This window comes from Leopardus geoffroyi, chromosome B1 (assembly GCF_018350155.1).
Source record: "Leopardus geoffroyi isolate Oge1 chromosome B1, O.geoffroyi_Oge1_pat1.0, whole genome shotgun sequence".
NCBI classification, from domain to species: Eukaryota; Metazoa; Chordata; class Mammalia; order Carnivora; family Felidae; genus Leopardus; species Leopardus geoffroyi.
In genome coordinates, this window is record NC_059327.1 from 119,569,165 (window position 1) to 119,594,112 (window position 24,948).

At 44.2% G+C, this 24,948-nt stretch overlaps 1 protein-coding gene across 3 annotated transcripts in view; it reads right to left on the reverse strand.

Moving 5' to 3' along the window:
- Positions 1–2,990: 2,990 nt before the first annotated feature.
- Positions 2,991–24,948, reverse strand: part of NFKB1 (nuclear factor kappa B subunit 1) — a 119,506-nt gene continuing 97,548 nt past the window's right edge. For all 3 annotated transcript variants that reach the window (XM_045471713.1, XM_045471722.1, XM_045471732.1), the window contains 11 exons: positions 23,795–23,980; positions 22,512–22,653; positions 18,946–19,060; positions 13,667–13,868; positions 13,039–13,208; positions 12,600–12,702; positions 9,954–10,078; positions 8,496–8,562; positions 8,004–8,176; positions 7,090–7,258; positions 2,991–3,614 (listed from right to left, as the gene is read on the reverse strand). In XM_045471713.1, the coding sequence (XP_045327669.1) occupies positions 3,457–3,614; positions 7,090–7,258; positions 8,004–8,176; positions 8,496–8,562; positions 9,954–10,078; positions 12,600–12,702; positions 13,039–13,208; positions 13,667–13,868; positions 18,946–19,060; positions 22,512–22,653; positions 23,795–23,980 (1,610 nt within the window). In that variant the 3' untranslated portion in view covers positions 2,991–3,456. The remainder of the gene's footprint in view (positions 3,615–7,089; positions 7,259–8,003; positions 8,177–8,495; positions 8,563–9,953; positions 10,079–12,599; positions 12,703–13,038; positions 13,209–13,666; positions 13,869–18,945; positions 19,061–22,511; positions 22,654–23,794; positions 23,981–24,948) is intronic.

Below are 24,948 nucleotides of genomic sequence, written 5' to 3' on the forward strand. Positions count from 1 at the left end.
GCCCAGCCTGCAAAAGTCTAGGTTATGCCTGCAGAGTAAAGATCACAAAGTTCTGAGAAAGCTATTTTTAAATGGCTTCCTGCTGAGAGACCAGCTTTCTGGAAAGGTTTATTTCCGGCCCATTGTAGCTTTCCACCTGATCTCCTACAATCCTTCTGGTATTTATCCCCATCTGCTGGTACAATATGAGAGACACTCCTTCCTCAGAGGCAGTCGGCTGTTGATAGCCTTTTTGCTCAAGCACCACGCAGGGGCTCAGGCCAGCACTGAGATCTGGGAGGAGAAAGAGGAAGTTTCTGGAACAGAAGAGAAACAGGGCTTCTTATTAAAGAAGGGGAATGTTATTTTTAGTCTCGGCATGAGTTGCTTTTAGTTGTTCCTCTGGGGAGTCAGCTTCTCTTTAAAGTGACTCTCTGGTATGGGAGCTGTCAGGTTAGAGACCTGGAGAATGTAACACTCCACACAGAGAACTTAAAATATCCACCGTTATTTTACTCGTGAACCTGCTATTTGCTCAGGGCTCCGCTCAACAGCTTGTCTCTACTTGAGCAGCACGGGCTAAGGCAGCTTGAAGGTTAGACGGGTGTGACGAATGGCTGGTGACTGGAATCGTCTCGAGGCTTCCTTCCCTGATGCATCTGCTGGTTGGTGCTGGCACTGGCTGTGAGCTCAAGTGAAAGCCATTGGCTGAACACCTACATGTGGCTTCTCCATGTGGCCACTTGGCTCCCTCAGAGCATGCTGACTGGGTTCCAAGAGGGGGCCTGGGCAGAAGCTGCATTGCATTTTCCTACCTAACCTCGGAAGTCACTTAGCATCACTTCTACCCTTATTGTAGGCCTCCGTTGACAGGGAAGGAGTGTAGGCCCCTCCCCTTAGTGGGAGGAGTGTCAGCATCCACAACGTAAGACAGGAGACCTGTGTTGGCCTGTGGAGAATGACTGCCACAGAGAGGAACGGGTGGAGGAATGGAGGCATGGGCTTGTTGTTGGAAAAGTAAGGAGAGCAAGCTACTTTTTCTTTTACTTTCAAGTACAACTTTCAAACACTGGGAGAATGGATTGGAGCATGTGGAGAAATAACAATGTAAGAGAAAACAGAAGTAGAATTGAAAAAATATATTTTCTTTATTTGGGACACATGGTGACACGAAGAACCCAAACTGGTTTTACACCAGACAACAAAGTCTTGCTTAGAAAGGCCTCCTCTATTTCAAGATTATTCATCCATGATTTCTAGTATTTCTGTGGTTTAATTTTTGATATATTTGGAAATCATTTTGATTTGAAAGGAGGGAACTCAGAGTTCAGATTGACTTCTTCCAAGTGATTAACCAGTTGGAACATACACTTACTGATTAACCATCTTTTCCTTACTGATTTGAAATTTATCACATCCTAACTTCCTATTTTGGGGTCTACTTCTGGACTCCATTATTTTAATCTACTTTCATATCCTACACTCAGATAATTCTCCAACCCGTGATCTCTGGAACTAGACAGATCTAAATTCAGAAGCAGCTTAGCCACTGCCTACTTGAATTCTTGGGCCTCAGTTTGCTTCTGTGTAAGTTGGGGATAATTGTATATATCTGACTGGGTCATTTTCAAGATTGCATGACTTCATGGGGCGCCTGGGTGGCGCAGTCGGTTAAGCGTCCGACTTCAGCCAGGTCACGATCTCGCAGTCCGTGAGTTCGAGCCCCGCGTCAGGCTCTGAGCTGATGGCTCAGAGCCTGGAGCCTGTTTCCGATTCTGTGTCTCCCTCTCTCTCTGCCCCTCCCCCATTCATGCTCTGTCTCTCTCTGTCCCAAAAATAAATAAATGTTGAAAAAAAAAAATTAAAAAAAAAAAAAAAAAGATTGCATGACTTCATGTGTTGTGCAAAAGTGGAGACCATTAGCTCCCAGCCCCGTGCAGGTTGGGCTCTCTGGAAGCCGGCTCTGAGATGGAGCTTCATGAGTGGGATGTTTATTTGGGGGTGCCCTAAGATCGGCGCCTGTGGCTGGGCAGGGGAGGAGGCAGTAACTGGGCAGGGGGAAGACCTGTGTTGTGACGCGGACCCAAGCACCAGCCCAGCCAGCGAGAAGGAGCTTGAGCACAAACAGCCCTTAAATACTGTCCTGGGCCGACCAGCATTTGTACACCGCATCAATCCGTGTTACTTGGGGCCATCAGCAAAACGAGTGTGACCTGGGTGAGGTGGCTCTCTGAGGCTGAAGCAACCCCCAAAGGAACTGACAGGTGGAAGCCTTTTGCTAAGTGTGTTCCCAGCGGCCGGGTGGACGTGTCCTTTGGTAAAGAGGCTTTCTTGGTTGCCTGTCACAGAGTTCACCACAGCCCCTCATTCAAATGCTTTTCATTTCTCCTCTCCCTTATTTCCAAGTCTCTGAGTGATGAACAGTTCGGCAGAGATTCACGCTGGAAGGCTGCCTGTCCCGAGCCCTCTGGCAGGCGGCTGAAGTACTTTATGCATCACAGAGGCACTGGGAACGCACCGAGGTGTGAGGAGGAATGATTTTGCACGAGGTGGAGTATGGAGTAAGGTGAGGCGATACAGCCTAAATGAAACGAGCCAAGCAAAGATTCGACAAACCCAGAGCTTTCATCTCACCTTAAAACACTTCTCTTTTGATCATTTATTTTTGTTGTTCATTTCTGGGTCAAAAACTTGACTCTGAAGGGGAATGTGAATGTGATAACCAGGCTGTGGAACGATCCTGTGATTACAGGGAATCATCTCAGAAAAGTATTTCTGGAGATCAAACAAGATGAGGTCATCAATTTGCTTTTCTTTTTATTATAAAAGTAAAATAAAAAATAGCATTTATAAATCCAACATTTTTTCCTTTAAAGTATTTGATCTAAAAAACATATTTACAATAGCAAAATGCAGAAAAGGGGGAAAATACCATTTTCAGCACTGATTGTAACCATGTTTAAATATTGACATGTACAGGTTCTTTTTTTCAAATCACATAGATAACCACATTAGAAAAAGCAGTAAGCCTTTTTTATTATACACCGTGTGACTCTCATTTAAAAATATTCCTTTTCTTAATCCTTAATCTGAGTGCACGCCTGTGCTGTGGACGGCCAGAAATAACACCAGGTGGACACTGGGACACCTTTTAATGACAGTGGGAGCGCAGCAAGGGGACAGCAGCAGTGACCATGGAAAGCAGCCGGTAAAGCTCAATAAGCTAATTCGCCCACAAGGAGGCGCCAGCCCGGCTCGCCGTGACCGCTGGAGCAGCTGGAAGTGGACCGGACTAACATTCATGTGAGAACCAAGAAAGGAAGCCACCTTCAAAAGGCCGTGAATTAAATTCCGAGTGATTCAGGCAGGCTGGTATTCCTCTGAGCACCTCTGGATGCCCTTCGCCTTCCTTCTTTTGGACAGTGTGGTGGAATTTCAGAGCTTTGGTTTTACATGGTGCAGGGCGCTGCCAGCAGGCTAGATTTTGCCTTCTATAGGTCCTTCCCGCCCGTACTCACGGGGCACTTTGTTAAGAGTCAGCAAGGAGCCGCCGCCGGTCAGAGACTCTGTAAAGCTGAGTTTGCGGAAGGAGGTCTCCACGCCGCTGTCACAGATGCTGTCGTCCCGGACCTCGTCTGGGGGAAGAAGCACAGATTCACTGGGGTGCGGCTGGGCAAAGGCAGAGCCTTAGCTCTCATACACCTTCCATTCTGGCCGGCCTCGGGGTCTGGATCTACAAGGCTCGTGCGTGGGCTGCTTCTGCCTATCGGGTTCCCCAAGTCACCGCGCCTCCCCGCCCGCGCTGCCTGCTTGTCGCTACTGTGCACGGTGAGGGGAGGAGGGAGAACCTTGAGAATATAAAAACTGTGAAGACATCAAAATTAGTCAAATGCTTTCACATCTCTTTTTTACCATCATGTTTATCAGAATCCTTTCTGAGTTCTCCTAACTCAGAAGTACTTTTTTTTTCTTAGAAATCAGGTGTATTTTTCCAACCACCATATTACCTATTTTATAGCTGGGAAAATTGCTGAACCCTGGCAAAATAAATGGGTGACAGAAGCAGGAGGTAGAGATGAGACATCTCTCCGGGGCCTCACGTGCTAGTGAACGCTGTATGTTGCGTCCAAAACATTCTGGTAGCAAAGAAAATAAGGTGATTATGATGAAAATGAGTCTGTACTGAACAATAGGTCAAATCCTCCTTGTTGAGAAGTGTCTTTAGAGATCTGAACAGTGTTGAGTTATTCCCCATAGAGAGGAAGTGATCAAAGAAACACAAGTCTAATATACACAAATCAAAATGATACCTTCTTGTATATTCAATTCCAATATTAAAATATTAAGACCTTAATGGCATTGACACGGCTATTGTCTTCTAATTGACTTGTTGAGTTATCCGATGAGCCAGTCTTTACCGGGTTTCTTTTAAATTTTTAAAAAATGTTTATTTTTGAGAGACAGAGAGACAGAGTATGAGTGGGGGAGAAGCAGAAAGAGAGGGAGACAGAGAATCCAAAGCAGTCTCCAGGCTCTGAGCTGTCAGCACAGAGCCCAGCGCAGGGCTCGAACCTGCGAACTGCGAGATCATGACTTGAGCCGAAGTCGGACGCTTAACTGACTGAGCCACCAGGCACCCCTCTTTATTGGGTTTCTATTATGTGCCAGTTAGTACAAGGTATTTTAAAAATAACTACAAGTCAGAAGTCAAATAAAATTTCAAAAATATAAGTATTTTCTGGGTGCTGGGTGGCTCAGTCAGTCGGTAAGCATCTGACTTTGGCTCAGGTCATGATCTCACCGTTTGTGAGTTTGAGTCCCACAGCAGGTGAGATCAAACCCCGCTTAGGATGAGCATGAGCCCCACTCAGGGTGAGACCCACTTCTCTCTCTCTCTGTCTGCCCCTCATGGGATTCTCTCTCCCTCTCTCCCTCCTCCATTCTCCCTCATTCACTGTGCCCTGTCTCTCAAAAAACAAAATAAATAAAATAAAATAAAATAAAATAAAATAAAAAAGATATAAGTATTTTCCTGTTTCTTTGTGTAAAAGGAGCACCAGGTCAGGATATAGGAGATGTGGATTGTTTTCCTGGTGGTCACATTATTCCTTTCTAAAGTGCATAACATCTGTCCTTACTCTCCTAGGAAGGGCCCTGATAAGTGACACTTGTGCTGAAACTGAAAGGCAAGAAGGAACCACCAGGTGAGGATCTTTGTAGGGAAGGGAAAGAGAAGGTTCAGGTCTTAAGACTGGCTCAGACCTGTGAGCAGAACAGTTGCGGGTGGGGGGTCCCAGGTGGTGGGGCAGGAGGAAGGGCATATGAAAGCATTTACAAGAGAGAATGGACAAAGGGACACTGCCTTTATTTATTTATTTAAATATGTTTATTTATTTTTGAGAGACAGAGCGCGAGCTGGGGAGGGGCAGAGAGGGAGACAGAGAATCTGAATGAGGCTCCAGGCTCTGAGGTGTCAGAGCCCGATGTGGGGCTTGAACCCATGAGCTGTGAGATTATGACCTGGGCGGAAGTCGGCTGCTTAACTAACTGAGCCACCCCAGGGGTACTGCCAGGTTCCCCAGGGGTACTGCCTTTATTACTTACTGCTCTATCTTCAAAGCCTTATACTGAGCTAGGCACTCAGGCTGCACTCAGTAAAGATTTGGTGAATGGATGAATGAACTGGAAGGTATAAAACGGGAGTGACATAAAAGCAACTAATTTTTATTTTTTTCCTTTTTTTAAAAAACTGTTTATTTTGCGAGAGAGGGAATGGGAGCGAGCGAGTGGGGAAGGGACAGAGAGAGAGAGAGAGAGTGGGAGTGAATCCTAAGCACAGAGACTGATGCGGGGCTTGATGACCTGAGCAGAGATCAAGAGTTGGACACTCAACCACCTGAACCACCCAGGTGCCTCTCGCCTTTTTTTAACAGCACTAATTTTTAAAAAGAATCTCACTATCTGTTGTGTTGAGAGTGGACTGAAGGGAGGGGGACAGCCTGGAAGCAGGGAGACCGATGAAAAGCCGCTAGAGGAAGTGGGGCAAAAAATGAGGGCGGGTGGACAAGGGTGGTTGTCTCAGAGCAAGGACTGGGCTGTGTGTGAGGTGGTTTCTAGCAGCAAGTGTCCGTGGGCAAAGTCTCAGATTTTTGTCTAAACCTGGAGGATGGCAGTGCTTCTGCCTGACATGGCCAACTGTTCATCTTTCAAAGATGAGCAAATTCTAGTTGCTGCTATGTTCTCGGTGGCGTGTGAGCCGAGGACACTGGATGAGTCAGGAGAGGGAAGGGGGGTGGGGGGTCCAGACAGAAAGTGCGGAGTGGTTGCTGAGAGAGGGCAAGGACCCATTTACAGGGAAACAAAGGGTTATTGGGCTGTGCTGGGAGTCTGTTATCTTATGTGTTTCAGATGAGTGACGGAGGGGTGGGTAAGGGTCAGTGCTGTGGGTTGGGAGGAGGCGAAGAGAGAAGGTGAAGCCATTGCAGGGGTGGAGGTGAGGAGCTAGGGTGCTGTGGTGGGAACTGGGGCCAGTCCTGGCTCTATAAGCCTTGCTCTGTATGTTTCTCTCTCTCTTTTTTAAAGTTGTGTGTGTGTGTGTTTTTTTTTTTTTTTGAGAGAGATAGAGCAGGGAAGGGGCAGACAGAGAGAGAAAGAGAGAGAGAGAGAGAGAATCCTAAGCAGACTTTGCACTGCCAGCGCACAGCCCAACATGGGGCTTGATCCCACAAACTGTGAGATGATGACCTGAGCTGAAATCAAGAGTCAGACACTTAACCGACTGAGCCACCCAGGTACTCTCTCTCTTTTTTAATTTTAAGAAGTGAGAGAAACACTATTTGCCTTAACCAGCCACATCATGTTGTTTTTAATATTTATTAGGAACTGAAGTGACTCACAGATTAATGTGACTGTTCCTGGGGACAGCCCCCCACCTGACCGGTAGCAGCAGGAGAGGGGCAGAGGGCAGAACCTGTGAGCTGCAGGGGGGAAGACAGACACACTGGACCATGTACTCAGGGAACGATGGCAGGGAGGACAGCCATATCCCAAGATGCTGAAGACACAGTCTGGGGAGCAGAGATGATCTCAGCTGTCCTGTTGTTTCCTTACCTACTGGTGACCTTGTGGAGGCAGGTGAGAGGGGCAGTGAGAGGGTCTTCCCTGGGCTGGGGGCTGCAGTTCCCGGGGTGCAGAAGGCGGCCTGGATCACTTCGATCGCTTCGGTATAGCCCATCTGTCTCAGGGCCTCCACCAGCTCTTTAATTGTCCCCCCAGAGACCTGTGAGGAAGACAGGAAGAGTGTGTCCCGGGGCCAGGAGCAAGTGGGCAGGCTGTCAGCATGACACGCACCACCCCCCTTAGCCCCCGAGAGAGCCTGGCGGCACTGGAGGGGTCAGAGGGAAGAGCGGAGAAGGAGACACACGGTCGTCGAGTGGAGTTTCCTGTTTCAGCTCAGAGACCACTCAGGAAATCACAGAGAAGTGGCTTCCAGTAAGCACAGGGGACACAGAGGGAGAGAAGTGCTGAGGCAGTGAAACTCTACCTGCAGCGAAGGTCACGCCGTATCCCTGTTTGGGCTGAAGCTCTGAAAACCACCGAGAAACAAGAGCTAACAAGGAAATCTTCAGTAGAAAATAATTTCACCTCACAGAACCCTTCCCCTCACAGAAAGCTGACTCCATGTCCTGCCACAGGATGAAGGCATGTTCTTGGGGCCAGGAAGATAACGCACATGAATCACAGTCTGTCAGGTTTGTTCGGCGGGGGGAGGGTCAAAGTTCCCTCTAAGTAGGATTTTTGCAGGAAATCGCAAGGTATTTGAAACTAGGGAACACCTGAAGGTATCTGAAAGCTGTCTTCTTACAAAAGCGGGTTTCCACCCTGGCCTGGGTCACCCGCCCAGGATATGAGCCATGAGTGACTGATTTTCCTCCTCAGAGTTAAGGGACGGGGGGAGGGAATCAGGCCCAAGTCAGCGATGTTAACAGAGGAGGGTCCAATAAAAATGTGAGGTGATGTGTTACCTCGTAGTTGTCCATAAGAGTTTTAGAAGGAGCGGGACTCAGCCGGAAGGCATTATTTAGTATCCCCAGGCCTAACTTCTGTGCCAGGGTAGCCCAGTTTTTGTCTGGATCAGGGATTTCTAGCAACTTGTAGAGCTGCAACTTGGCATCTTCGGTCAGCTGTTTCATGTCTCCTGAAGGAATGAAGAAGAAACACGGCTGTCCTAAGCGACCAGAGTCACTCTGGAGGGACTGACCATGGCCACACGGCTGCCCTCAAATGCCCAGTGGGAGCAGTGAAGCTCCTCTCCTCGCAGTTGGCAGAAGCCCTGCCGAGTAGCAGCACTATATGCGTTTTGGTAGATTACGGCTGGATATTCCCCCTTGCATACGTCCAGGATCTTCTGATTCTGAAACGAGCCACTGTGCCTTTCACAGTCCAGCCTGGATAATGCTGGCTCTCCCTCACCCCTTTAAATGACAGTGTGGAGAGGACACTGGTTAAGCGCTCACCTTGTGCGAGTAAATCATCAGATGTAAACTCTGGCTCATATGGTTTCCCATTTAATATATCAAACACCTGTTGGGAAGAAAATCATGGAAAAACATTACACATTAAAGGCGCCAGGAGGGGAATCAGTTTCTTTATGATCAAGAACTGTGTCCTCCTTAGGAGGGCCTAGTACCCCAAAGGTGGAGGAATGGGAAGGAGTCAACACCTTGACCCATGAAGTCATGACAATGCCCTTTGGGGAAAGAAAAGTCCTGGGGGCTCTGGGACCACGAGGCTGTGCTCTACAGGGGCCTCTGAGGTGGGTAGGAAGACCCAAGCCAACCTTGCAGAGAGCCAGGGCCACAGTCCTTCTGAGGGACGGACACCATCCAGGCCACCAAATCAGCCATGTGTTGGGACGTGATGTCTCCCTGGGAGCCAGGGTGAGGGCTGAGCTTACTCAGAGCTGTGAAGCTGTGCCTCTTTGCTGCCCCCCCCCCCCCGCCCTCGTAAAAGCCTTATGAGAATGAGTTTAGTAAACTTGCTCAAACAGGTATAGTAATGCTCACAAGGCCTGATGTTCTCTTTCCAGCACCATCTACATTTTAAATTGAGGGGACACAAAGGTCTCAGGTTAAAAGGAAAAATAAATTCCATAGCTATGGAGACCCTTCTGTGTTCTCTGCAGTCACTTTGGGCGTGCTGACTTAGGTAAGGACAACATGGGGTCACTGAAGTGGGTTATCTTTCTGTGTTCTGTGGTGAGGCTTCTGGGAAAGCCAGGTGCTCAGCATAAAAGGGGAACCGTGTGGTCTCTGCCAGGGTCAGTCAACTCAACACCACGGGCCGCGAAGAGGCCAAGAAGCAGTTTTTGGATGTGGAGCAGCGCTTGCCCCTAAGAAAGTCGATTTTGTTGTGTTGGAGATCAACACAGGTTGGAGGGCCAGCCTCCCTCTGGCTCTTCTTCCTGGGCCGTAAAGACCTACCAACTGTTTGCACCTTCAGATTTCAGGTCACTAGAGTTTGAAGGAAGAGTTGAAGTCTATTTACTATGTTTATATTTATTAAAGTCCTCAGAAGACTCCCCGGGTTCTTTTTATGTAAAGGAGTCACTTACCATAGTTCTAAGACAACTGGAACATCTATCCTAGCTTCAGAAATGCAGCTGGGAACAATTCTGGTGTGAGCTCAGAACGGGAAACTCTTACGTGAGTTGTGTGTTTTCTCCTGCAGAACCCTCTCTCACAACCGAACCCTGATCTGATTAGGCATATGCTTTTACACTCATAACTCTCCTGACCTAGATCTTTCATGGATAGGCTTTTCAAGATAAATATGTCTCTTGACAAGCAGACTTTCTTAAAAATAAAAGGCATGTGCTTTGGGGAATAAAGACCCAGGAAGACCGTCTGTTCTTATATTCCTGAATCATTAGCTCCCTCTGGAGCTGCCATCAAATAGCCTGGAGCCACACTCACCTGCCAGTTGGTGGCCATATCTAGAGGTGTGGTTCCAGGCACGACTCCTTCATCCTCTCCATCTTTTTCCCAAGAGTCATCCAGGTCATAGAGAGGCTCAAAGTTCTCCACGAGGGGATCTGCGCCTGTGAAGTCAAGTTACACAGCATTAGGCAAACCCAGATCTTGTTGACTCTGAACTGCTTGCAGAGCTCAGGTTTCCAAAGGCAAAACACAATAGCTCCTAGAGGCAATTACACCTGGATAATTTTTATTTTTCCATTTTATTTTTAAAATATATTTGGGGGGGGCGGCAGAGAGAGAGAGAGAGAGAGAGAGAGAGAGAGAGACAGAATCCAAAGCAGGGTCCAGGCTCCGAGCTGTCAGCACAGAGCCTGACATGGGGCTCAAACTCACGAGCCACGAGATCATGACCTGAGCTGAAGTTGGATACTTAACCAACTGCGCCACCCAGGCGCCCCCACCTGGATCATTTTTAATACATAAAACATGTTTCTACAGAAATATTCAGAGAGCTTCTTTTAAATTCTAATTTATTTTGACTGTAAATATGTCTGATGATACCCTATATAGCCACGGACATTTTCAACAACAAAAGACGTGGAGTACCCTGACCCTCACATTTAAGTCTCCAGGACGGTTTTCAACCGAAAGATGCACCTTTCGTCTGAGGGGTAATGGCAGCAGTTTACAGGGACTGGGGTGCGCCCTCAGCATTAAGGTCCTAATTTTCTGTTTAGGTTTGTGCCCACCACTGCACACTCTTCACTCCATTCTCCCACTTGCTCAATAGAACAAAGAAACTTGCTGTATAGGGACAACATGCTCAGTTTTCTTCCTGGGTACAGCACTGCCAGGGTCCCGATCCTTAAACAAACAGACACCACAAAAAAACCTTCTCTTAGGAGGTACAGTTATTGAAAATTTTAGGGCTGCTCTTGGAAAAATCCAGTCTGCTTCTTAACGTGTAGCAAGAAAACACCAAAAGTCACTTAGAGATTAGAGCTAGAGTTACTTCTTAAAGGCTTAGAGACTGTTTTTATGGGACTGTTTAGTCTGATGTCTAACAAAACGGTAGTAAGTTCAGAACACCCTTCTGGGAAGAACTTGTTTTTATCTTGCTGGGAGAACGTTAGTTTTGTGCCAACTTCAATAATAGGAGAGGGCCTAATGAAAGTCAGAGAAGGATCTTCATGCTGTTTCTTAGTTCTTCCTCCCAGGCCTGGCCTGATCTTGAAGGCAGGGAATGCCACGTGACCATGGAAACAGTGGAGGAACTAAGAGGAACAATGTATGGGCTGGAGAAGGCTGGAGGAGCTGAACTATATCTCTCCTCCTTAAGTGACCTTCTTCAGGACTTTGAGCTCAGGACTAGGACTTGCATCTGAGTTCCTTCATTTATATCGTGGAGAAACCGCTACTTGCTACTCCTTTCATGGGATCCTGAGAATTCAAGGGAAAGCATTTTTGAAAGGGTTATAGCTTCTTGTCTGAAGGCATTTCTTAGTTATAATCAGTGACTACCCAAATTATGCATACATAACTGCAATCAGAGTGTCTTGCTCAAGAGAAAGTTCAACTTGACAAAAGCTAAGAAGAGGCTATTGTTTCTTTGGATACGATTTTGTTTACTAGAAAAATGTGGAGCTCTCAAATAAAAAGTTTGTACATCTTCCTGGACTCAATTTTGAAAGAAGGTACTTACTTCGCTCTGTTTTCTTAAATTTATGAAACATTTACTTCCCGAAAAGGTTTTAATAATCTCTAAAGTAAATCAGATATGCCAGAGAAGGTCTGAGATACTAATTCCATTAAACGTTTGTTGAGGTCTAAATATACAAGGCAAGAGAGATTCAAGGGTGAGCAGCGATAATTTTCTATACTTCACAGGACTAGAGAAGTGAACGGAGTAACACCTGCAAATCCTTGAGCAAAGTAGGAGAGAGAAACAGAGTAGAGAGAATAGGGTCTGGAGGTTCAGACGACGAAGTGTGATTCACAGGTATGCCACGTACTGGGACCCTGGAACTGGTACCCACAGGTCTCTCCAGTCCGCCTCCTTGGCTGTGAGATGGCAAAAATAATAATGGTACTTACCTCAAAAGGTTATTGCAGATTAAATGAGACCATGCGTGTGACATGCCTGGTACACAGTAAGGTCAATAAAGGCTAGCCATTTCTAGTGCCTCGCATATGATAGTACTCAATACGCGACCCATTTGTTTTTTCCTATTATTTCAACTTCTAAGAGACCTTTCTTGCCAAAGGAAATTTTAAAATTATGTCATATACCAGTAAACTTTTTTCTGCACACTTCTGACAATGTCTGAGGCTGGTACTGCTCAGAGTTCTTTAAGGAATCAAATTCAACTTTTAAGAAGATCTCCTGTCGTGGGAGTCAACCTAAACCACGAACACCCAAAACAAACAGATGAAGTAGAGAGTAAAGATTGACATGCCCATCAGGATGAAGCCCAGGATTACTAGTCCAAAGAGCATCATGACGGCAGTTAAAGCGTGATTTGTATTTACTCATGCCTTTCAGCAGCAGCTCTGTGGCTTAAAGAAGATGACATGGCTGCTGAATTGGGGTTGGGTTTGCGCTCCTGATAGCGTTTTCCATTACTAACCGCCAGGCCGCCTTACCTGCTGCTTTGAGAAGAGCCGCCAGCCTGGTGGACCCTCTCCCGGCTGCTATGTGCAGGGGTGTGGTTCCATCATATGTGGTACTGTCTACATAGGCATCACCCTAAAATCCAGCCAACACAGGAAAGAGTTAGTGGAAGGTTCTCTCACAGTTTAGTCCCCACCTTCTCCTGTCAGCATGACCCTTAGGTCATGTTAATAGGTCATATTACTAGCCCAGTTGCTATTTGGGGCAGACTCTGTCACTGAAAACATCTCCAATTAGAGATACTGGGCAGATGGTGTCAGGAACGCCCGAAGCTGCTACTCTGGAGCCTTGAGTAGATAATAAACAGAGGTACTATAAGGAGAAAACCTGTTACTGACATCATTCCTTGAAAAGATGGTCTCAATTCCCTCTTGGGAACTGAATGCCAAGGCAAATACGTGTGTCCTTTACCTCCAGGAGCAGACAGCCAGCGAGGGAGATGTTTTCACGCTCCACAGCCAGGTGCAGCGCCGAGCGCCCCGACTTCCTCTCCTGGGCGTTGACATCGGCCCCGGCGGCCACCAGCAGCAACAAACATGCCATGCTGTTGCTCATCACAGCTATGTGAATGGCGGTTAGACCTGCAGCCCAAGCACAGGGACAGTCATGGAGCTGGAAGGCTGCTCACAAGATGGCAAAACTGGACCCTATGGAAGGAATGCTGTCAAGTTTCAGCACGCCTCGTGTCTCTACTCCACACGGCCTTAAAAGGTGCTGTAAGTCTGTTGTTCTGCATGTAAACCCGCAGTCTGCTTGTATGTTCTCAGGAGAAACAGAGCAAATAAACAATCTCTGGATAAATGATGCTTTCTATGCTCAGGCCTCTGCTTTTTCCTCCTACTAACTATTCCAAATCATCTTTAAAGAAATTAGCTAGCTATGGTGAGCAACAGAAATTCTCACAAGAGATGACGAACTCCAGGTGTCTAAGGAAAGCATTTTGGGGTGCAAATCAAATTACACACATTTATCAAATAGCTACCAATTGTTTAGAGAGCAGACAGAGAAGGTTATACCATAATGTGTGTTTGTCTCTTACCTTCCCCATTAGGGTGGTCGATAAGTAGTGCTGCCTTTTTGTGCTTGAGTAAAACACTGAGAATTTTATCTTGTCCTTCTTTGGCAGCTAGGTGCAAAACAGAGTTACCCAAGCGGTCCAGGAGGCTCAGGTCGGCCCCGGCCTTCAGCAAGTCCTCCACCACAGCCTCCTGCTTGGTGATCACGGCCAAGTGCAAGGGTGTCTGGCAAGTGGAGAAGGGGCAGGAGATACACTGGTCAGTGGCAAGCACCTGAACCCATGGGCTTGGTAGCTGCCACTACAATAGGTGGAGTCATCCCTCGGGGCCATTTCCCATTGCCAGATTAACGCCTCCCTACCGCAAATGTTCCATATCCTGTGCTAATGGAGTGTGTATGCTGGACTGCTATTGAGCCATGCAATAATTAAGATTATTTTTATATTTAAAATTCTTAACAGCTTTCTTGTTTCTCATTACAGCCCGCTGATTGTTAATATGTGAATTCTTCTAATAATAAGTTTAAATTTATTGAATTTCTAGTAGGAATCTATCTTCAGCTGATAATTCTGTATGTTAACAAATCAAAGCAAGGCTACAAGTTTACTGAAGAAGTTGAAATGAACTACTCAATAGAAACTGATTAACAAAGGTGCCATGATTCTACATTAACATGGAAAATGAGTTTGCTAAGTTAAAAAATATTTTTCCATGGACTGGCTCCATGAGGCAAATCAATAGAACTCTGGCACCTCCATTTTAATAACAGGTGTCAAAGGGTTCTAAATGTCTTTTTTAAAATTAATTAATCTATTTTGAGAAAGTGAGAGCACGACCGGGGGAGGGGCGGAGACAGAGGGGGACAGAGGATCTGAAGCGGGCTGTGCTGACAGCACAGAGTCTGATATGGGGCTCGAACCCACGAACTTCGAGATCATGACCCGAGCTGAAGTCGGACAGATGCTTAACTGACTGAGCCACCCAGGTGCCACAGAATTCTAAATGTCTCCACCAGGACAATAGAACTATCTCACTAAGAGGGCTCAGATGAACAAACAAGTGGAAGTGCCGGCACCTAATAGGTGCATAAACAGCCATCTGACTTAACTCTGCCCACGAAGTAGTGCCTCGGTGAATGCAAATGAGATGTTTTGCAAACTGAGTGTTTTCAAAATGAGCAAGACAAACACAATCAGGAAAGTATCTTTCAAAGAACTGAGGTCACCGACAGAGAATGGCAGTATATTTTTAAACAAATCAGTCTATTTCACAGAAGTCTGTGAAATCCAGTCTGTCTAGTGACAACTTGCCTAAACTTTTCTCCCTCAGTAAGCGATCACTGGCCACAGCAGCGACAGCAGGTGAGCCACAGCACTCTGGCTGCAGGACGACCACAGCACAGGAGATGCTGAAAGACGCTCCCGTGGCCGTGTCTCAGTTACAGTGATGATCTCATACAACACAAACAAGACAGGCTATTCGGCCAAATTACCATTCTCTTTTATGTTTTTCATCTTTTACAGCTTGAAATAGAATGATGTCCTCAAAACTTTAGATACTGTAGCCAAGAGCCTTCTTCTCAAAAAATAAATATGTTAAAAAAAAAAAGCCTGCATTTATTAATCTAAAATGCTATTTGGGGGAGATGAAAAAAGTCTGAAAGAGAATGAGACTGTAAAAAAGATCTGAAATTACAAAATATTATACCATTCAGAAATCAGCAATTATCTCTAGATTTAATACGATTTTTTTCATGTTACACAAATTCTGTTACCATGATAAGCCTTTTTTTTTAAGTTCTCTCCTATAGTACCACCAATTTTTCAATTTCTTAATTCCTATGAGATTTCAGGATGTAGATCTTTAACCCCAGAATTACAGAATGTAGCATGGATTGCATGTGAGAGTATACTAAAATGTCTATATATTTCAAGTATATATGTTTGTGTAGCCAATATATGGAAAAATACTTACAAATGTAATAGTTGTATTTGGGAATGGAGTTGGGAGACTTGTATATTGCCAGGGAGGGCAACTTTTGATTTTCTAGTATATTTCCTTATGTACCATTTAAAAAACCATGAACATATATTATATTTATAAAAATTAAAAATATAAAAGAAAAAACCCCACATACACAAAACCCCCCACTAATGTTACATGGGAATGTATGCAAACAAAACAATCCATATCAAACACATTAGAGTGGTTGTCTATGGTCAGGGGGAGAAGAAGAGGAAGGGTTTAAAGGCAACAGATTTCAGAAATGTTTTCAGAAGACTCCTAACTCTATACACTTGGATTATTTTGAGTGTATCTCTAGAGAGTGGGTGGGGAGAGCGATCTGATCATGACAGATGGTCACAGAAATGTACTAAGATTAGTGAATGGTATTTTGGGAGGTTGTCTAAGACAATTGCCAAATAATCCAAATTACTTAGAGAACTCTATAATTTTTCCATCAAGAACAGTTAACAGAGAAACTTTACAAAGATAAATGCAGCCAACTTTTAGCCTTTTCTAGTTCTCAGAGCAAAGTTGCGATTGGTATATGTTTGAGCCATACAAGGCATACCAGGGGATCCAGAATCCTTGCCCATAAATGAGAGCAGTGGTAAGTTGGGGGAAAAAATGGACTTATGGTCTCCTGAGAGTCCCTGTATCAGAAGGCGTGGGAGTGTCAAGGGTGGTGGTTTTGAGATTTTTGTGTGTAGCCTACTGGAGAGAGTCTCCATATATGTAACCAAATGATACAGTAAGGAGGTTAGCACATAATAAATCACAACTACTAATCCTGCTGTGTGGTGTCCTTTGCAGAGCCTATTTATAAACAGAAAAACAAGTAATTCCTTGAATCTGACCTACAGGCAGTGACGTTAAGCAGTCTTTGAGAGGAGCACCGAGAAGTGACAGTGTCCCGTTCCCAGTTTTATTTGTAAACTTGTGATGGTGGGAGGAACAATCCGTCCTAAAGCCCGAGAGAATCAAGCTTTACGGGCCAGATGACTCTCCAAACACCAACAGCCCCCAAGATGGTATGAGAATCTGAAGACATCCTTTAAATGTCTACCTAAAATTAGAATTCACTTTCATTGCTTTATATTCTGAGTCAGTGAAGAATCCCCAACTTCATTCTTCCTTTGACATTAAGCATTACAGCCAGGGAAGGAGCCTAAAGCCTTACATCAAATGGGAAACTTACTTCCCTTCTCAGGAAACACCTATGCACAGATAAAAATCTAGTGACAGCCACATGTAAACATTTTAGTTCTTTTGCTTTGAAGAAATAAAAATGATCCACAACACCTGCTTTAACAATTGAGAACGGGAACAGGTACTTTACTGTACAATTAACTGCACATGATTGTTGTCCACATTTTTAGAGTGAGATATGCCTGGACCAGCACACCATCCAGGCCAGCAAGGGCTGGGAAGTCACTTTGGGTGCAGTGAAGGGAGGGAGAAAATGGGAAAGATGAGAAGGGGCCAGACCAGGAGACTGGGACCAAAGCCAGGTGGGCTGGGGCAAAGGCAAGCTAAGAGGAGACTATGCTCCTGGGCAGGAAATGGAACAGCCCCGGTGGTAGCGTGCCCCTTAACCAGAGAGACCGGCTCCGACGCCAACATCCAGGCTTTGGTTCCGCCAAGCAGAAGTTTCGATCTCTGCATGTGCCTATCAGGCAGCCTCATGGGGTCCCAGCTACCTTCTCTCTGCCATATCTGCAGACTTCTGTACCAGGGTTCCTCGAGTTGCTTTTGAGCCCACTGAATTCCTGTTCAAACCTGATCTGGGCAAAACTCTGGTGTTCCCTGTTTTCCTCAACTTGAGATGTCTTTCTGTTTTTGAAAGACACTTTCTCCTCAACCAACCTTTTTACCTTTCCGTATTCTGATTTCAGCACCCTTTATTTGATACACACTTAATCTAGATGTTGTAAAAATGTGTTTTAGCAGACGTCAAAATTCTTATAAATTATTGGCTTTCCAACTTAATTTTTTTCAGTTGTATTTTTCTTGACAAATATGATGTATTACTCTAGGTTTCTCTGTACTGCATATTTGAAAGCTGCTAAGAGAGTAAATCTTAAAAGTTCTTGTTGCAAGAAAAACAAATTTGTAACTATGGGTGGTGATGGATGATAAACTTATTTTGGTGATCATTTTGTGATTTATGCAAATATCAAATCGCTATATACCTTAAACTAATACAATGCTATATGTCAGTTATATTTCAGTTAAAAAAAGAGAGAAGAAAAACAGGTGCTCAACATCACTCATCAGGGAGATGCAAATCAAAACTACAATGAGATATCACCTCACACCAGTCAGAAAGGCTAAAATCAAAAACATAAGAAACAAGTGTTGGTGAGGATATGGAGAAAAAGGCACACTCTTGCACTGTTGGTGGGAATGCAAACTGTTGCACCCACTGTGGAAAACAGTATGGAGAATCCTCAAAAAATTAAAAATAGAACTACCCTAAAACCCAGTAATTGCACTATTGGGTACCTACTCCCAAAATACAAAAACACTAATTCAAAGGGATACATGCACCCCTATATTTATAACAGCATTGTTTACAATGGCCAAACTATGCAAACAGCCCAAGTGTCCATCAACAGATGAATGGGTAAAGGAGATGTGACACACACACACACACACACACACACACACACACACACACAAGAATATTATTCATCCATAAAAAAGAATGAAATCTTGCCATTTGCCAACAACATGGATGGAGCTAGAGAGTATAATGCTAAGTGAAATAAGTCAGTCAGAGAAAAACAAATACCATATGATCTCATTCATATGTAGAATTTAAGAAACAAAAAAAAAAAAAAAGGGGGGGAAAAGTGAGGAGCAAACCAAGAAACAGGCTCAACTACAGAGAACAAACTAATGATTACCAGATGGGAAGTGGGTGGGGGGATGGGGAAAACAGGGGATGGGGATTAAAGAGTATACTTAGTATAATGAAAAAAACACAACAAATTAAGAAAAGAAAAAAAAATGGATCAACTCTTTGACAGATTTCTAAAGTGTAAACTTTGTCTTCCCCCAGCATGAGTGGGGGATTTCTATCGTGGAGTGATTACTATTACATTCATAGGTTAAAGGATCCTAAATCATAAATAATATTCCCAAGTAATGGGCTTTTAGGATATAACTTATACAACAATGCACTGTATTTTTGCTACTGTTAACATTATTAGAAATAATACGTATACACATGCACACGCACATGCGCAAACACACACCAACGGTGAACTTTTCTTCAGTTAGTGTTTCTGCTTACCTGGTAGAGATCATTTCTCATGTTGATAATGTCATCAGAAATCAAGCCAGACGTGACTTCTAGTAGATCCCTCACAAGCTGGGCATGAAGATGGATGATTGCTAAGTGTAAGACACTGGAAAAAAAAGAGTGGCAATAATCAGCTGAAGTGTTAGTGAAAAAAAAAAAAAAAGATTTCCAAGAAACGATCAGACTTGCAGACTGAACCTGGCTCTCATACTTAAGTTTTATTTGGGCCCCAAATGCCTTGAATATGAGGTGGGGATGTTCTGTTGCTTATCCAGGCAGCTACACTCATTTACCATGCTTGCCTGGCCTCTAGGGGCATTTTGGTTTGACCCTTTGAGGTATAAAGGGATCTGGGCCTTGAGGCAGAGAGGCCTAAGTTCAAATCCCAACTCTGTCTCCCTGCAGTGGTTTTGGTGCATTTTCTCCTCTAGCCTCTTCCTGGCTTCCCTTTACATACAGATCATGTATGGAAAATGCCCAGCACTTGGAACTATTCAGAAAAATGTAGTTACTTCACCTAGCCTTGTCAGCCTCCTCTAAAACACAGTGTGGTGTCTTTTTAAAGATCTTTCCAGACCCCAGGAGGGGAGGATAGGGTCAGGCTATTAACTACTGGGAGAAGATTCTTGAGGCAAATTTCTGAAGGAACAATGTGATTATATTTCTCCCTTGCAAATATTCCCTCTGCCTGGAATGGTTTTGCTCCTCTTCTCTGCCTAGACAATGCCTACTTCATCCTTCACATTCCAGTTCAAACCTCACCTCCTCTCCGAACTTCCTAGGCTGACCACACTGTCTCCACTCAAGTTCACTGCTTGTTATGCAACTGTAGTTTTTCGTATGCCTTTCTCCCTCTCTGACCTGTGACCTCAGGGCTGGTTCTCCCTGGGTCAGCCTCAAGCCCTGGCACACAATTTAGGCACTAAAATTTAGGCACACAATTTAAGCACTAGGACCTTATGCTAATGAGGTCGAAAATATTGGCAGGTGCCAAGCATCACTCCTAGGGACACAATGTTTTAATTGTTAAAACAACTTCCTATTAAAATTAATTTGAAATGATGCGACACTAACAACAATAAAAGTTGTTTAGAGCTTCTATTTGCCAGACCATCATAAGCAGTTGACATACGTGATCTTATTTAATCACAACAAGAAGCCCTGTGAGGTAGGTTAACATTATCCTCATTTTTCAGATGATGAAGCTTGGACTTGTAGGTATAAGAGAACTCAAGTCAGGTCATATAACTAGTGAGTGGTGAAGCTGGGAGGCCAGCCCAGGTCCACCTGGCTCCAAAGCCATCTCTTAATCCCTTAAGCCACCCTGCTGAGGGGGCACATGGGCACTGCTCTGTGGAGTCACAGATGGACACCTAAGATAATGAATATTCCAAAGTATGGACAGATTGTGATACAGAGCACACTCAAAGTATCGCATGGCGGCAGGACAGCTGGGCTTTGAGGCACAGCCTCGATTTTCTCCAAATGAAAAATATTCGGTGTCACTTTATTCAGACCTCTTTCTTAGCAAGAGCAAGTGTAAAATTTTACTAGGGATTAACATTGGCACAGGAGGGCCTGAAAAACTAACTTCTGACTTCATTACTTGAGAGAGCAAATGATGTCAAGGTGTCACTACTGACTCTTGAAACGTGAGACTGGAAGAAGACTTCTAAAAAGGGCTTCAAGTCTGATGCAGCCATGACGCATATGTACCAAGAAAAAGGTCATACTTCAAAACTGCCTAGAAATTTCCATGCGCAGCTCAGCATTTCATAGCAGAAGTACATTCTTTCTCCCCCTTAAATCCTCACACCCTCATGGGAATTTCCCCAACACCAGAAGTTTTCTTTTCTTTTCTTTTCTTTTCTTCATTGTATATGCTGTGATGACTAATGGTTACAGGATTCAGATTATTAGCTGAGCATGACGAGTTCAATGAAAACGAGACCTGAGCTGTGAGGACCAATGGTTTTCCTTTGTCTGCATTCTTACGAGGGCTCCTTTTTGGTCTCTCCACATCGCTCGTCTCTGCCCTCTACCTGTGGCAAGCCCCGAGAGCCTGCTTGCAGGAGGAGTATGTTTGTGGTCCTAGGAGGGGACTCTAAGTATTCATGTTCTGCTGGGTGGGGAAGGTCACCTCTTTGGTCCCTCCATATGTGTCCTTCCACATGCGTGGTGTATGGTATATGATGGGAAGGTTGTGGAAAAGATTTCGGGGCGTATGCATTCAAGTGGGTGCATTGAGGGGAATGCGTGCATCTTCCCCTCAATGCACCCACTTGAATGCATGTGCCCCGAAATCTTTTCCACAACTTTCCCTTCATATACCAGCAGCCCTTTCTAGCTTCTATGTGCTCATCTTTCTCAGGCTCATCAATGCAACAGGTCCCTGAAAATATCACTTGAAACCCTGTTCTATCTTGGTTAACTGCTTTCTCTTGTGGTACCATATTATTGAGTGCTAATTGGATTCTTTAACCCTGTAAAAGCATTCTGCTGTTCGCAGCATCGCATGAGGAAGGCTGTACCGGTTCCTCTCATACTGTATAACAAGGCCAGTGGTTATACCACATCCTTGGTTACGTTGCAAGGAATGAGAACAAAGGTCTCTGTTTGAAACCCTGAGGTTGGCACTTTCCTAAAGTGTTTGATTCAGTTTTTTAACTGAGGTTGAAAACATAGCACTCAGGAACTCCTCTACAGAAAAGGGTTTCTCAGTGTTGACACTATTTTAGGAAAGTTTTAGATAAGGCCCTTGACTTGAATATGAGGGCTGTTGTCTCTTGTTATTCTCACCGGCTTTTGAGATCATTTTGGAGTCTCGATGCGAGGACTCCGAGAACTGTTTTAGAAAGAAGCCAGGTGCTTTGCAAATATAAGCTCAGTAACAGCAGAAACGGAGGCATGCTGAGTGGAATGTTGGACTCCCACACAGTGTGGGTTATGGCTGTCACAGGAGTCTGATCCAGTCCCAGACTGGTAACCAGTAGCAGAGGCAGTAGGGAAGGAACCAATGACTGGGAAAGAATGACAATGATCTCTTACTTGTGTTGTTACCGTTGTTGTTGTGCTGTCTTTACTGGGCTTTTTCTTGAGACTACCACCAGGAGAACTGTGCAGGCGGGGTAACCAGTGCTTTAGGAATTTGGTTGGACCACATTTATTGTCATCTCATTTTGGTAAATAAAGCAGATGTTATTAACCCAATAAATAAATACGTGTTAGTTAAATTTTATTCCAAATGTTATCCCAAGAAATAAAGCAAGGTTTTTGAAAACGTACCATTCCCCGCACATATCTTATCCTTCTTGCCCAGCCTGATGTACTCTTAGATGAGGGCTTAAATGTTCTAACGTCCAATAGGTGGGAACCACAGGACCAGAGAAGCAAATTATGGATTCAACCTCACTGACACAGGACTGTCCGTGACAGTCTTCTAGTTACAAGACCCAATACCTTTAAACAATTCTTTTTATCCCTAGCCAGTATGCATACGATGATTTTCTCACTTCCTTACCCTAAAACAACCTTTGTTTGCAAAAGTCCTGACTTACCTGTCCCCATTCTCATCCTGCACTGCAGTGAGATGGCGCTGAACAGCCAGCAGCATCTTCACATCTCCTGTCACTGCGTAGTCAAAAAGGGCATTGGCATGCCGCTTGGCCAGCTGCATAGCCTTCTCTAGGAAGAGGTTATCTGCAAGGCAATGAGCACAATCACAGTGGAGTTTCCTATACTTGCTCTACGGGTATGGCATGCCTGGGGCCAAAACCATCAACACCAGTGTTCTGATACCTCGACACACATCGTTTTAGTTGCATCTGCTCCTTTCGGTGCTCCTGGGTTGCGTTCGTTAGCAAAAGCACAATTGCACGTTGGCTTACTGACAAATACAGAGGCTGATCTGAAAACTCTGTCTGTGGTTTGTTAGGGGAAAGAAATTTAGATAGGTCTGATATTTCAGGGGGAACAATCAGTCTCCAAATAATGTTGATTGGCTTGACTATACTGTAAATAATCAATCTCTTGATGAAATAATCCTTCACTGGAGTCTTAAACCACTGTCTCGTTAGGCAAAGTGTCAAAAACCACAGTCTCTGCCACAGACAGACTTTCCCTAAGCCATCCGTGTTCTTGTGAAGTTTGCTTCAAGGTCAGGAAAAGGCAAATTTGGACCTGAGGGTCAAAACCAGTATGTGGCTTGTTTTTATACAGTCCCCTACCTAACCATGCTTTGTATGTTTTTAAAGTGGTATTAAAAAAAAAAAGAATATGTGATAGAGACCATAAGAGGCCACTAAGCTGAAATATTTGCTCTCTTTCCCTTCTCTTTTCTCTACTGAGTACTGGTTCAAATTACGTGCAAAGTGCACTGTCCCCCTTAATCCTAATTGTTCAAAGAGGGCATCAAGGTAAAAGGAAAAGTTCTCATTTTCAGGCAAAGTTCTACTTCAGTGTGATGGTCCAACTACGGTCTAGAGGAAGAAGACTATTGAAGTTATGGGAACTTCTCTGTTATCTGTGGTGGAAATGAATTAGATTATCTCCCACGATATCCTAAAACTGCATAATTATGACTGGAGAATGCATATGCATATTCTGGTACTTTATTCAGAGATAACACAGGGAAAATGGAAATTTAAGTGTGAATTAAATGCTCTGACACATGCTTTTCAAGAGGCATACAGGACTCTGAAGAGCACACCGAACAAGATATTGATATATCATTTTTAGATTAACAGAAAATAAACCGGTCTTCTGACAATAGCTTCTATACCTGTAACCAACCTATCCCCTCACCAGTCAATACAATGCAATCACATGTGTACTCACTTACCCTGAAACCTAGAATTCTCTTCCTTTACTCCTACTGTATACGTCAGGGTAACTTCATCTTTTCCAGTGCCAGACTCCTTATCTTGTTCTGTGGGTTCAGTTACTTTCCCAGAGAGGTTCACTGCGTCTCTGTCCACACTCTTGCTGCAACCCTCAGGGTCATTTTTAGATGGGGAGTCTATGGTTCCTAAGATAAAAGCAGAAACATCAGATTTTTCTCACTAAATTCCATTAAGTGATAATTCCGTTTCAGCGAAGGTCAGATAAAAGATAGGCAAGTTTACTGCAAAGGGAAAAGAAAAACAATAATTTGAAATTCCTTTTAAAATACTCCTATCATAGGTAACCTGTTTTGGAGCTATTTTAAACTCTTACGTCTAAAAGACACATTTTTACGGAGTTATATGTGACATATTCCATTAGTTTCAGGTGTACAATATAATGATTTGATATTTGTATATACTGTCAAATGATCACCACAGTAAGTCGAGTTACCATTAGTCAGCGCACATAGTTACAATTTTTTTGTGATAAGAACTTTCAAGATCTTAAAAAAAATTTCATATACACTTTTAAAAACTTACATTTCATTCTGTTTATTTGTAAAGGAGAAAAATGAAATAAAGCTCTTCTGTGAATTGTAGAGAAGTGGAATTTTTAAAGTTTAAATAGAAACAGAGGAGTTATGGGGTGCGTGGGTGGCTCAGTCAGTTAAGCTTCTGACTTCAGCTCAGGTCATGATCACACAGTTTGTGAGTTCGAGCCCTGCGTTAGGCTCTGCACTGACAGCTCAGAGCCTGGAGCCTGCTTCAGATTCTCTGTCTCCCTCTCTCTGCCCCTCCCCCACTCATGCTCTGTCTCTCAAAAATAAATAAATGTTAAAAAATTTTTTTAAATAACATATAATAACAATAAAAAAAGAAACAGGAGTTATGGGGTGCCTGGGTAACTCAGTCAGTTAAACACCCAACTCTTGATTTCAGCTCAGGTCATGATCTCATGGTTGAAAGATCGAGCCCCATGTGGGGCTCCTCACTGAGCCTAGAGCCTCTCTCTCTCTCTCTCTCTCTTTCTCTCTCTCTCTCAAAACACCCCAAACAAACAGGAATTATTTTTTTCCTAATGCTAATTAACCAAGCAAGTTGTTAAGACATA